The sequence below is a fragment of the Mastigoproctus giganteus genome, chromosome 4 (assembly GCF_048544385.1).
Source record: "Mastigoproctus giganteus isolate SK-2022 chromosome 4, ASM4854438v1, whole genome shotgun sequence".
NCBI classification, from domain to species: Eukaryota; Metazoa; Arthropoda; class Arachnida; order Uropygi; family Thelyphonidae; genus Mastigoproctus; species Mastigoproctus giganteus.
The window spans coordinates 219886515-219898690 of record NC_143578.1 but is presented as its reverse complement, the minus strand read 5'-3'; the positions used below and the strand labels follow the sequence as shown (position 1 = coordinate 219898690).

Genomic DNA, 12176 nt, shown 5'->3' with positions numbered 1-12176 from the left:
CATCAGTGGGTGAAAAGCCAACTAGCTTTGAAACGGTGCTGTCTGGGTAGTGGTGCCCACCGAGAATAAGTAACAATAGTCTTCTCTATTAGTGAAGCGTTACTTATTCAAGGTAGTGCAATACATAACTCGTTGTGAAGGATGGGGAAGTGTTGCCTATTCGGGGGATTCATGAGTGATTTAGTTCAGTGAGTGAGTGGAAGTAACTGTCCCTTTCTTTTGACAGCATTTCTTCCTCTCCTACTATTACTTTCCTACACCTTTTTGCTTTCTTAAGTCTAATAGGGATAGTATGTGGATAACAGTTTCTTATCCCATACCATTTTGTAAGCGGTGCTGTCTGGGTGATGGTGCTCACCAAGAATAAGTAACAATAGCGTTCACTATTAGTGAAGCGTCACTTATTCGAGGTAGTGCAATACATGGGCAACTCATTGCGAAGGATGAGCACAATATGAGATACAGATGAAATGCCTTTCACACTACTACCGTAGTTTCTCTTTAAGAGTTGTCTATGGTGTATCTACACCGATATTATATAGTAATGTTTATTATGTACTTGTACATAGTAAAAATGGATGAAGGAACTGAAAAATTAGAAAATTCTATTATTAGACATTTTTTATTATAATATGTTGCACAATGTGTTAAGTAAAGTTTATTGAGGTCTCTGATAATGAATACTCAGATATCCCCTGTATATATAATTAATAAAGTAAACTTCATAGCATAACAGGTGCATAGTGTTACTACTCCATTGATATATTTGTTTAGTGTAATATTTTTAATTATACCAACTATGAATGAAAATCATACCGCAAACCAAAGGGCTCAAGCTAGTGGGAGTGCCATGGCTTTGAGGAAAACAGAGGGAGGGCAGCTGTCCTCTGAATCACAGCTTTTTGATGCTTGCAGAGCTATCAGGAATGGGACATAATATTGTCAAGGCAGATGTGTGTGTGTGTGTGTGTGTGAGAGAGAGAGAGAGAGAGAGAGAGAGAGAGAGAGAGAGAGAGAGAGAGAGAGAGAGAGAGAGAGAGAGAGAGAGAGAGAGAGAATATTTGGTGGATATGGATAATGCAATAGTTTTAATTCTCACAGCAGAAAAAATACTTTCCTTTGTAGTGAGCAAGTTGCACTGGTATTGCACTACTTTTTTTTTTCTGCACGTTGTCACCTACTATATAATGGGAGACCAGTTAGTTCTAAAACAAGCCGTTAGATTTCTTATCTTTTAGACAAATATCCAATTAACCTTTTGGACAGGACATAGGTCCTGTCCAAAAGGTTAATTTGGACAGGACCTATGTCCTGTCCAAAGGACATGGGGATTTCAAGAACTCCTAGAAGTTCTTGAAATCCCCAGCACCTTGCTTTCAAGGCTGCTGTTGCTGATTAACAGTAGCTGCAGGCAGAGGTGAATCACTTTCACCTCTGCCTTCAGCTACTGTTAGACTATTAGTCTATCTCCCAAGCTAGTAGTTTCCTGACCCACCTATTCTACCTATCCTTTTTGCACTATATATTTTCTGTTTCCCTGGCTATAGGGTCACTGACAACAACTGGCTCCTTTGGGATCAGTGCATTCTGCCTTGGGGGTTGCTGCTGTGTTACTTGATGTTCAAGTGCAAGTTCTGGTATCGATGTGGGCAGCCGAGAGCTTGATGGATCTTCCAATTTAATTCCTTCAAGGGCATCCACCTTTTTCTTCAAGCTGTCATAAGGGTCTATAACATTGCTGAGAGCAAGGTGCTGGGGATTTCAAGAACTTCTAGGAGTCATCATGAAACAAGTAAATACATGGGCTGTGTTAGGATAACTAAGAGTAAGAACAGGTGAATGTATATTTTCATGTACACTAATGCTAGGAGTATAGTAAATAAATCTGATGAATTTGAAGTGCGGTCGATAACAAATGCAGACTGTTGGAATTTCAGAGACATGTTATCACTCAGATATAAGGGATACAGAATTTCAGCATGGGGAGTACAATGTATACAGACAGGTAGAGACAGGATAGGTGGAAGGAGGGGTTATGTCCTTAGTTAAGAAGCACATAAAATTCAAGGCAGTGCATCCAGTTAACAGAGTGGCCAGTGCAGTGTTGAGTCAGTTTGGTGTGACAAGTGCTGGGAAAGCAAATATGAGAGTAGAGTGTATTATAGGTCTAATGACTCTGATGAGTACAATGAACAGCCAAACAGAGAAACAGAGGGGGGCAGTAAATCAAAATGTCATAATAGGGGATTTTAACTTTCAGATATTGACTGGAAATGGGTTGATCACTCAGACTTGCAAGACTTTTGTGGAATTATTGGATGACTTGTTTTCAACAGCAGCATATTAGAGAGGCAACAAGAGGGAGTAATACTCAATCTGATTATCAGCAGTGATTATTCATGCATTAAGAATCAGCAGATAAAAGAACCACTAATTGACAGTGATCACAGTGTATTGTTTTAGGATTTACTTTAAGATGTAAATACCATCAAGGACAATGGGAGTGGTTTTTGCTTTTGTAAAGGTGACTAATAGTGGCCGCAGATAGTTTTCAAATTCTTTACGGTGGGGACCAACTGATGATGTTGCCATTAGCAACATCATCAGTTGGTCCCCACCAACTGATGATGGTGGGGACCAACTGAAGCGTTCAAGGAATTAATCATTGAAGCCACTAGGCTTTTTATACCAACTAAGAAATACTCCTCAAGGTATAAGCCTAAATGGATGTCACATGAACTGATGAAACTCATGACAGAGAAGAAAAGTGCATGGGATGCATATAAATTATTGGGCAACAAAGATGCCTATGGTAGTTATAAACTATGTGTAATCAAATCACAAAGGAGGTCAGACAGATTACAAGAAATCTTTGGCAAAGTATGCAAAGAAAAAACAGCAAATCTTTAGAGGAATTCTTTAGGGAAGGGGGATGCTGGATGTTTATCAAACTCTAACAGAGAGCTAAATTATTCTGAATAAAGGAGAGGAAATTGGAAGAGAAATTGTTAAAGTTAAACAGAAGAATGGCACCTGGGGTGAACAGGATCTATCCAGTTATATCAAGGAAGACAGCGAAGGTAGTAAGCAAACGCTTAGCCATAATTATGAGAGCATTGTTGGATTCAGGGGAAGGTCCCTGTGAATTGGAAATGTGCAAATGTATTCCCAATTCACAAAGAGAGATCAAAGGGTGACAAGTAATTATATACCTGTTAATTTTAACTTCTGTTCCAGGGAAAATAACATAGTAACTGGTAAGAAAAAGAATGCAGGATCATCTGGACAATACTGCATTTATACTTCAGACACAGCATGGATTTGTTAAGGGGAAATCTTGTCTGACCAATTTGATTGGATACTATGATGTGGTCACAAATGAACTGGATGCAAATAATTTTGATATCATATACTTGGATTTCAGGAAAGCTTGTGATACTGTTACACACAGAAGACTGCTGTACAAATTGGAGCAGTGTGGCATTAAGGATAAGTTGCTGCAATGAATAAAGGGATGGTTGAGTGGGAGAAGACAGAGTGGTAATCAATGGACCAGGGCAGACTTCAGGGGCAATTGGGAGGTGTGGCCATACAGGGTACCAAAATTTAGGGGACACAAAATCCCCAGCAAATTCACTGATTTGCTATAAATCTCAAGTCGCAATCTTCCGAATAGGAAGTTGGAGAGGGCACACCAAAAAATCTCACACAGGGTGCTGATAGAACAGGGGCCAGTTCTTCAATGAACACTGCTCTTTGTGGACTAATGTTATTAGTGGAGTCACCCAGAGTTCAGTGTTAGGCCCATTGCTGTTTTCTATAATTATCAGATATATTGATGAAGGCATATCAAACTTAATATCCAAGTTTGCAGATGATAACAAGGTTGGCAGAGTGGTTAATGGCAGTAATAACAATATGCTACTGCAACATGATCTAGAAAAGTTAGGCAGATGGGCTGAGAAATGGCAATTTAAGTTTAATTGATAAATGCAAAGTACTGCATATGAGTAGCAGTAACCCCAGAGTAACATACTAACTGTGTGGTACTACACTGAGGTTAGTGAAAAATGAAAGACCTGGGAGTAATTGTGCAGTCAGATATGAAGTTCTCTGAACAATGCAGACAGGCTGCCGGTAGAGCTCATCGGGTTTTGTCAATGACATACAGGACTTTTGCTAGAAGGGATAAGGAAATAATTATCTCATTATATAAGGCAATGGTCAGGCCACATCTTGAATACTGCATACAGGTCTGGAGGCCTCATTTTAGGAAGGATGTAGAGCTACTAGAATGAGTACAAAGAAGAGCAACAATATTGGCGATTGAAACAAAGGGGTTCTCTAACCAAGAAAAGCTTCAGTTCTTAAAATTGCAGCATCTGGAGACTAGACACCTGCAAGGTGATCTGATTGAGTTGTTTACAGCTTTGAATGGATTGAGCAAGTTCAATGCTGATGTGATTCTTCCTCTTGCTCAGACCACACACATGAGAGGACACAAATTCAAATTAAGAGAGGATGGTTGCAGAAATTTTCCTTTAGCCAGCAGGTGGCTGATTGTTCAAACTTCCAGCTGTTTTCATGGAAGTGGATAGATTCATGGAATAACTAGACAAACTATTGGAGAAAATGAATAAGTGAAATGGGAGGTGTCGTGTTTTTTTTTTTTGGCTGACGCTGTATACTTGATTGGATACTATGATGCAGTCACAAAAGAACTGGATGCAGGGAATAACTTTGATGTTATATACTTGGATCTTAGAAAGGCTTTTGATACTGTTGCACATGGAAGACTGCTACACAAATTGGAGCAGTGTGACATTGGAGGCAAATTGCTGCTATGGATAAAGGGGTGGTTGAGGGGGAGAAGACAGAGAGTGGTAATCAATGGACACTGCTCATCGTGGACTAATGTTATTAGTGGAGTCCCTCAGGGCTCAGTGTTGGGTCCATTATTGTTTTCTGTATTTATAAATGATATTGATGATGGTATATCAAGCTTAATGTCCAAGTTTGCAGATGATACAAAGGTTGGCAGGGTTGTCAAGGACACTACTGACACTATGCTGCTGCAACAGGATCTGGAAAGGTTGAGCAGATGGGCTGAGAGGTGGCAAATGAAGTTTAACATTGACAAATGTAACGTACTACGTATGGGAAGCAGTAATCCCAGAGTAACATATGAACTCTGTGGTGCTGCACTGACAGTGGTGGAGAATGAAAGGGACTTGGGGGTGATTGTGCAGGCAGATATGAAGTTCTCTGAGCAGTGCAGACGGGCTGCAAGAGTAGCTCATGGAGTATTGTCAATGATATACAGGAATTTTTCCAGCAGGGATAAGGAGGTGATTATTCCATTGTATAAGGCAATGGTCAGGCCACACCTAGAGTACTGTATACAGGTCTGGAGGCCTCATTTCAAGAAGGATATAGAGCTGCTGGAACAAGTACAGAGAAGGGCAACAAGATTAGTGAATGGAACAGAGGGGTGCTCTTACGAAGAAAGGCTTAAGTTTTGCAAATTACAGTGTCTGGAGACTAGGCACCAGCAAGGTGATCTGATAGAGGTGTATAAAGCCTTGAATGGTTTAAGCATGCTCAATGCTGATGGGATTCTTCCTCTAGCTCAGAAAAATCACCTGAGAGGGCATAAATTCAAATTGAGGAAAGACAGATGTAGGATAGACGTGCGGAAATTTGCCTTTAGCCAGCGGGTGGTTGGTTGGTGGAACAGACTGCCATCCCTTGTGGTGGAGGTTGATAGCCTAAATAAGTTTAAGGCTCAGCTGGACAGGTATTTTGAACGAACAGAGAGGTGAAGTGGAAGTGGGTTTTTTTTTTTTTTTGGCTGATGCTGCATAAGCTTGCTTTCTTGCATCAAATGCCTCTACTAATGCTAATGTATAAGCTTGCTTATACGTCAACCAAATATTAGCAGTGGCAAATGATGCTGTATAAGCTTGCTTATACAGCATCATTTGCCACTGCTAATATTTTCAGAAAGACTGCAAGGTCCATAATAGCAACCTATCTTTTACAAAACAGTGCTAGCTTGGGAGTGGGCTATGAATACTCAGATATTTTGGAAAAATAGGGTCAAAAATCTTCACTAATGAACTGAATAATTAATGGTCACATATTCTAGATCCATTCTTATGAATTGGTATTATATTCAATATTTTAAAGTGCTCTGGGGGTTTTCCAAAATCTAGAGAAAATATGAAGAGGAAGGGCAAGGTGAATGAAATTTTTTTCCCATAAAGAGTGGAATCAGTTATAAAAAACTTACTCAAATAAGTTAATAAGTTTTATATTTCACTACTACAAAATTTGATATCACATTAAAGAAGGCATTGCAGGAGTAATACTTACATGAATGATTATTCATATATGAAAACTGCATCATACAGATGACAAACAGTATCTAATAACTGCATGCATGGAAACAGATAAGCAACTGATCATTTTCAAGTATCCACTAGACAGATTAGGCTCATTTTTACATTTAGAGAATAACTTCTCACCAAAACAGTTTAATGGTAAGTTTAGTTATGTTGTAACAAATACTCTAGCCATAATGAATTAGTTCCTATAATACTTTAGTTTTTTTTTTGTGCTATGATTGTACAAATATTTATTTACTGACTAATTTGCACATTGTACAGGCTGAAAATCCTTAGATTAACTTGGGGTGGGGGGGAACTACTGTCCCTGCCTCTACCTGATTAAAGAATTTCAGCAATCTCCAATGGGATTTGAGTCTAGACCTCTCCAAACAAGTAATGAGTAAGCAGTTGTCCAGTTTAACTATCTACAGGGTGTCTCAAAAATATTGGTATAAACATTTAGGGGAGGTAGGTAACATCTAAAGGAATGTGAATCGCATAGGAACCCATAAAAGGAAATGTCACGGGAAAGTAGTAGCAGAGGCACAAGAAGCAGAAATGATACAAGACAGTAATTAGTGGCAAACATTTATTTGACATAATATTAACAATGGAGTACGAGGTGGATGCATTTCATGATGTTACAACAGATGCTTGAAGGTTCCACCATGAGACACGATGCATGCATGACACTGACGCAGCATGGACTGGTGGACACGGTCGAACACACCTGGAGTTTCTTTGACAGTAGCAGCAGCGCAGACGAGTCTCTCCACGAGATCCATTTCCATCTCCACAGGAGATTCATACACGATAGATTTGAGGGCCCCTCACAGAAAGAAATCAAGGCTCAATAAATCAGGTGAGCGTGGGGGCCAGGCAACGGGTCCACCACGGCCAATCCATCAACGCCCAAAACGCCTGTTCAAATGGTCACGAACACACCTTCCATAATGGGCAGGCACCCCCGTCATGTTGAAACCAAATGTTGCGCCTCACATTTGCTGGAACATCATCAAGTAACCCTGGTAGAACTTGTTCAAGAAAGATCCAATATTTAGCGGAGTTCATGCGGGATGGTAACAGGTATGGGCTGACTAAGCAGTCACCGACCATACCTGCCCACACATTTATTGTGAAGCGATGTTGTGCCACATGGGGGCACACCATGAGCCCACACGAGCATTGTGTTGATTGAATAAGCCTTCCTGAGTGAAATAAGCCTCATCCGTGAACAAAACATAGGCTGGAAAATTCAAGTCTTGAACACTTTCTTGGAGAAACCACTGCGCAAAAGGCACACATGCAGGATGATCTTGGGGAAGCAGTAACTGAACCCTTTGGAGATGAAAGGGGTGTAAGGAATCGTTGTGCCAGACACTCTGTACACTGCAACAAGACACTCCTAAGGCAGAGGCAACGGCATGTGTGCTGGTAGTAGGATTATTTGGATGGCATTCAACACACTTTCTTCCATGGTGGAAGTTCGCGTCGAAAGTGGTCTGCCAGCACTACTCCTGTTACCTCTAAATAACCCATAATCACACAAATTTTGATGCACATGCACAAACAAACGGTGGTCCAGTACATGTCTGTCTGGGAAAGCATTCTCCATAAATTCGTTGAGCGCCTCATCCATTGCTCTCTGCTAATCCATACACTAGGTGCATGTCTGCCAGCTCACAGTTCATATATCGATACATGCTCTTTGTGCAGTGACTACTGCTTGAATGAGTAAACCAGAAATTTTCCTTCTCGCGAAATGATGAACAGCGACGTCTACTGACTTACGGTGACGTTTCCAGTTATGGGTTCCTATGTGATTCACATTCTTTTAGATGTTACCTATCTCCCCTAAATATTTGTACCAATATTTTTGAGACACCCTGTATAAATTATCACCTTTAATTAATCATTAAAACATTAGTGACTTAAAGATTCTTTTCTTTATATCATTGTCTTTATTTTGCCCCCATTTCATATTTCAGAAATCATGTTTCTGTCATTACAAATACTTTATTGTACTGCTACTCTGATAAATATCAGAGCATGTCCAGAAACATAACCATTTAATATATGTCAAGTAACTTTTTTGATACCCCTTTATTGCAAGACAGCAAAAAAGTTATATACTTAAAACTATTATGGAGAAAAAAAATAGGAGTGGAAAAGCTGTTTCATGGGTGTCTCAAAAATATTGGTATTTTTGAATAGCATATGCCCCTGTATAAGTCTTAACATGTTCAGAAGAGTTAGTAGCAGTCTCATTCAATGCCCTCACTGAGATCACCTACTGGGCACCTCCGTAGCCAGGTGGGAAGGAGCAGCAGTGCGTGGTACACACTTCTTGCATATACCGGAATTCGAACCCGTCACCACCAAATATGGAGGATGCGGAAAGGTCAGGGAATGACCACCGCATTTCCCGGAGCAATATTGCCTTAGTTGCTAATGCTCCTAAAAATCAAATAACAACAAACAGATCACCTACTGGTGAGCGAGACTGCGCACGACATTTTTTTTTTTAAAAATTGGAACTAGTTTCTGAGTTGTTAAAGATGTTACTTCAAGAAACTGAATCCTCTGACCAGAAAGACTTCAAAAATAAGTAACCATTATAGTCTCTCTCAAACAACAAAAACATACTTTCCCCCATTTTAATAAAAACAATTTAAACAGATAATAAATAAAAAGATCTATATCACTGATTATATTTAATACTGAATACAGCAAATACAACCAAGAAATTAATAAAATATAACAACAACATCTTCTACATCTTTTATTTCTCACCTTTGCTTCAATTTTGCCCGTCTGCTTTTCAGGTGCCAATTTTCCTTTACTAGAATGTGTACTACTTTCAGGTTTGTTAGACGTATTTATTCCTCCAGCTCGTCCATTTTGTTGATTTTTTGCCTTAACAAAGAAATTAAATTATCAAAATCAGCATAATTTTAAGACAATAGCTAACATACAGACACAGAGAGAGAGAGAGAGAGAGAGAGAGAGAGAGAGAGAGAGAGAGAGAGATTTACCATACAATCCCTTGTGAGCTGCTGCCTTCTTAGCACATACAATGCAAATAAGCCCAGTTTCCATTCAGTATTCATATACAACTTTTACTGCAAACTAACATTGAAATTTTCATATATTTGGCAAAAAAATTATTTTAACAATATCCTTTTAAGCTTCTTCATAGCACAATTGTACCAAATACTCAACTTAGCTAAACATGAGGCAGTTATTACACATGGACTACTAATAGATGAGACACACACCTGTCTAGGGTAACCAGACATCCTGGTTTCAATGTTTTGTTAGTCTATTTTTGGTGTGGGGGGGAGTGCACATTAGTCCTGATTTTCTGTAATTTTAAATTTAATGGTTTACCCAGTAGTTTTTATTATTTGAAGTCTCCAATGTCATTATTGGAAGTCTATCTTTTGACAATGACAGACTTCCAAACAGAGTTTTGTTGCTTATTCTGCATCAAAATGATAAAACCATGTTTCATCACCTTGTATAAAAGTAAAGTGCAGCCATTATCAACCCACTGCAGGATGGAAGCCTCCTCAACAATTCATGCTGAGGGAAATGGACCATAATCTGCCACGCTGGTCCAGTGCGGGTTGGCAGATCGACCGTATTCAGCAGTCAGGGGCTTGAACCCCAGTCTACTCAAAGAGCGTGTGCTACTGCACTCCCGCTCCTGACCACTCGGCTACGGAGGCCTCACCATCTTCAGTAGCCATTGCTGAAGATAGTTACTGAAGATGGTGAGGTTCTGTACAAGGTGACAAACCTCCATGTAAACTTGTTACTCAGGTGCGAGTTGTCTTGGAACCCAGTGTACACAAACACATGTCATATGCATATAGTCAAAGAATTCATAATCGTGTGCTTCCTACTGGGTGTCTCCATAGCCAGGTGAGCAGGAGCAGCAGTGCGTAGCACACGCTTCTTGATTAGACCGTGGTTCGAGCCCGTGACCACCAAATACAGAGGATGTGGAAAGGTCAGGGAATGACCATCGCATATCCCCGGAGCAATATGGCCTTAGTTGCTAATGCTCCTAAAAACCAAATAATAAACAAAAAACAAACAGCTTCCTACTGATATTAGCATTAATAGATCCCTTCACTCCAAAAGTTTGTCCAGGTCTTCCCTGAATTTATTTAAGCTATCAACTTCCACAACAACAAATGGAAATTTGTTCCAGCAATCAACCACCCACTCTCTAAAGGCAAATTTCCACACATCTATTCTACAACTGTCTTTCTTCAATTTGAATTTGTCTCCTCAAGTGAATAATCTGAGCAAGAGGAAGAACCACATCAGCAGTGAGCTTGCTCAAACCATTCAGGGCATTATATACCTCAATCAGTTCACTTTGCAGGTGTCTAGGCTCCAGATGCTGCAATTTGCAGAACTTTCTTGGTAAGAGCAACAGTTTTCCCCTCACCAATCTCATTATCCTTCTCTGTACTCATTCCAGCAGCTCTACACCTTCCTAAAATGAGACCTCCAGACCCATATGCAGCACTCAAGATGTGGTCTGACCATTGCCTTATACAAAGGGATAATTACCTCCTTATCCCTGCTAGCAAAATTCCTGTATACCACTGACAAGACCCAATGAGCTGCTCTGGTCCTGTCGGCACTGCTCAGAAAACCTCATATCTGACTGCACGATTATCCCCAGATCTTTTTCATTCTCCACTACCCTAAGTGTAGTACTGCACATTTGGTATATTACTCTGGGGTTACCACTACCCATATGCAGTAGTTTGCATTTGTCAATGTTGAAACTTCAGTTGCCACCTCTCAGCCCATCTGCCCAAATTTTCTAAATCACGTTGCAATAGTGTACTGTCATTAACAATCCTGCCAACCTTTGTATCATCAACAAACTCAACACCTTAACATTCTCAACATCTCTGCCAGTTGCCTTACACTTATACAACAATCTTCTCTCACAATTACAGAAGCAATATTTATGGTCTGTGGTAACAGCAGTGGTTGTAGCTCCACGACTACCAGTTTTTGTGAATGAATCACGTCCATCTTTAATCATCCTAAATCACCTGTGAGTGTGCTGTATGGAAGCATAGATTCACCATAAGCCTCGTTTAACATTTTATGTGCTTCAATTAATTTTTCTTGAAACAGAAAAAAATCTGAAAGCAAGATACTGTTCCTTGCACGTCACATCTATTATTACATAAGCAAAACTGAACATGCATAAACTTGACCAACCACCAAGGTCACACTGTGACCATGAACCAACTGTACTGTTGCTATGTGATGCAGCTTGGTCTTAAATTCTGCAGCTCAGCTAGAAATTGTAAGCAGTGCAGGTGTTCACAAAAAATTATGCTCTTCTTTACTGAATAGGCCTCAATTTTTAAAAATATAATTTTGAATTAAACTCAAAATTACACAGAACCATTTATTTTCCTTCATTAACTTGATACTGTGTTAACTATAAATTGTGAATATTTTTTATAAAAAGGTATTATATGAAATGGTCAAAGTAAAATCAGAGATTAATGTATTTTATAAATACTATGGACCAACAATATCCAGAAACTGGCATGCACATATAGTTTCTCTACTCTTACAACTTTTAAATTATGATTAATGGTTCTTAGCCCAGTTTATTCCATTTCTAAAGAAATTCCCTTAATTGCTAACAAGACAACATATCTTTCCCAAACTCTGCCAATTACACACCATCAAATATACATTTCTCTTATTAGAAGATAAAGAATATCCAAGCTCAACAAC

General features: G+C 39.4%; 1 protein-coding gene across 1 annotated transcript in view; it reads right to left on the bottom strand.

The window, feature by feature from the left end:
• LOC150087418 (uncharacterized) overlaps positions 1-12176 on the bottom strand; it is a 99106-nt gene that overhangs the window by 72606 nt on the left and 14324 nt on the right. The window contains exon 2 of the mRNA XM_090371171.1: positions 9183-9305. Coding sequence (XP_090227297.1) covers positions 9183-9305 — 123 coding nt within the window. The remainder of the gene's footprint in view (positions 1-9182; positions 9306-12176) is intronic.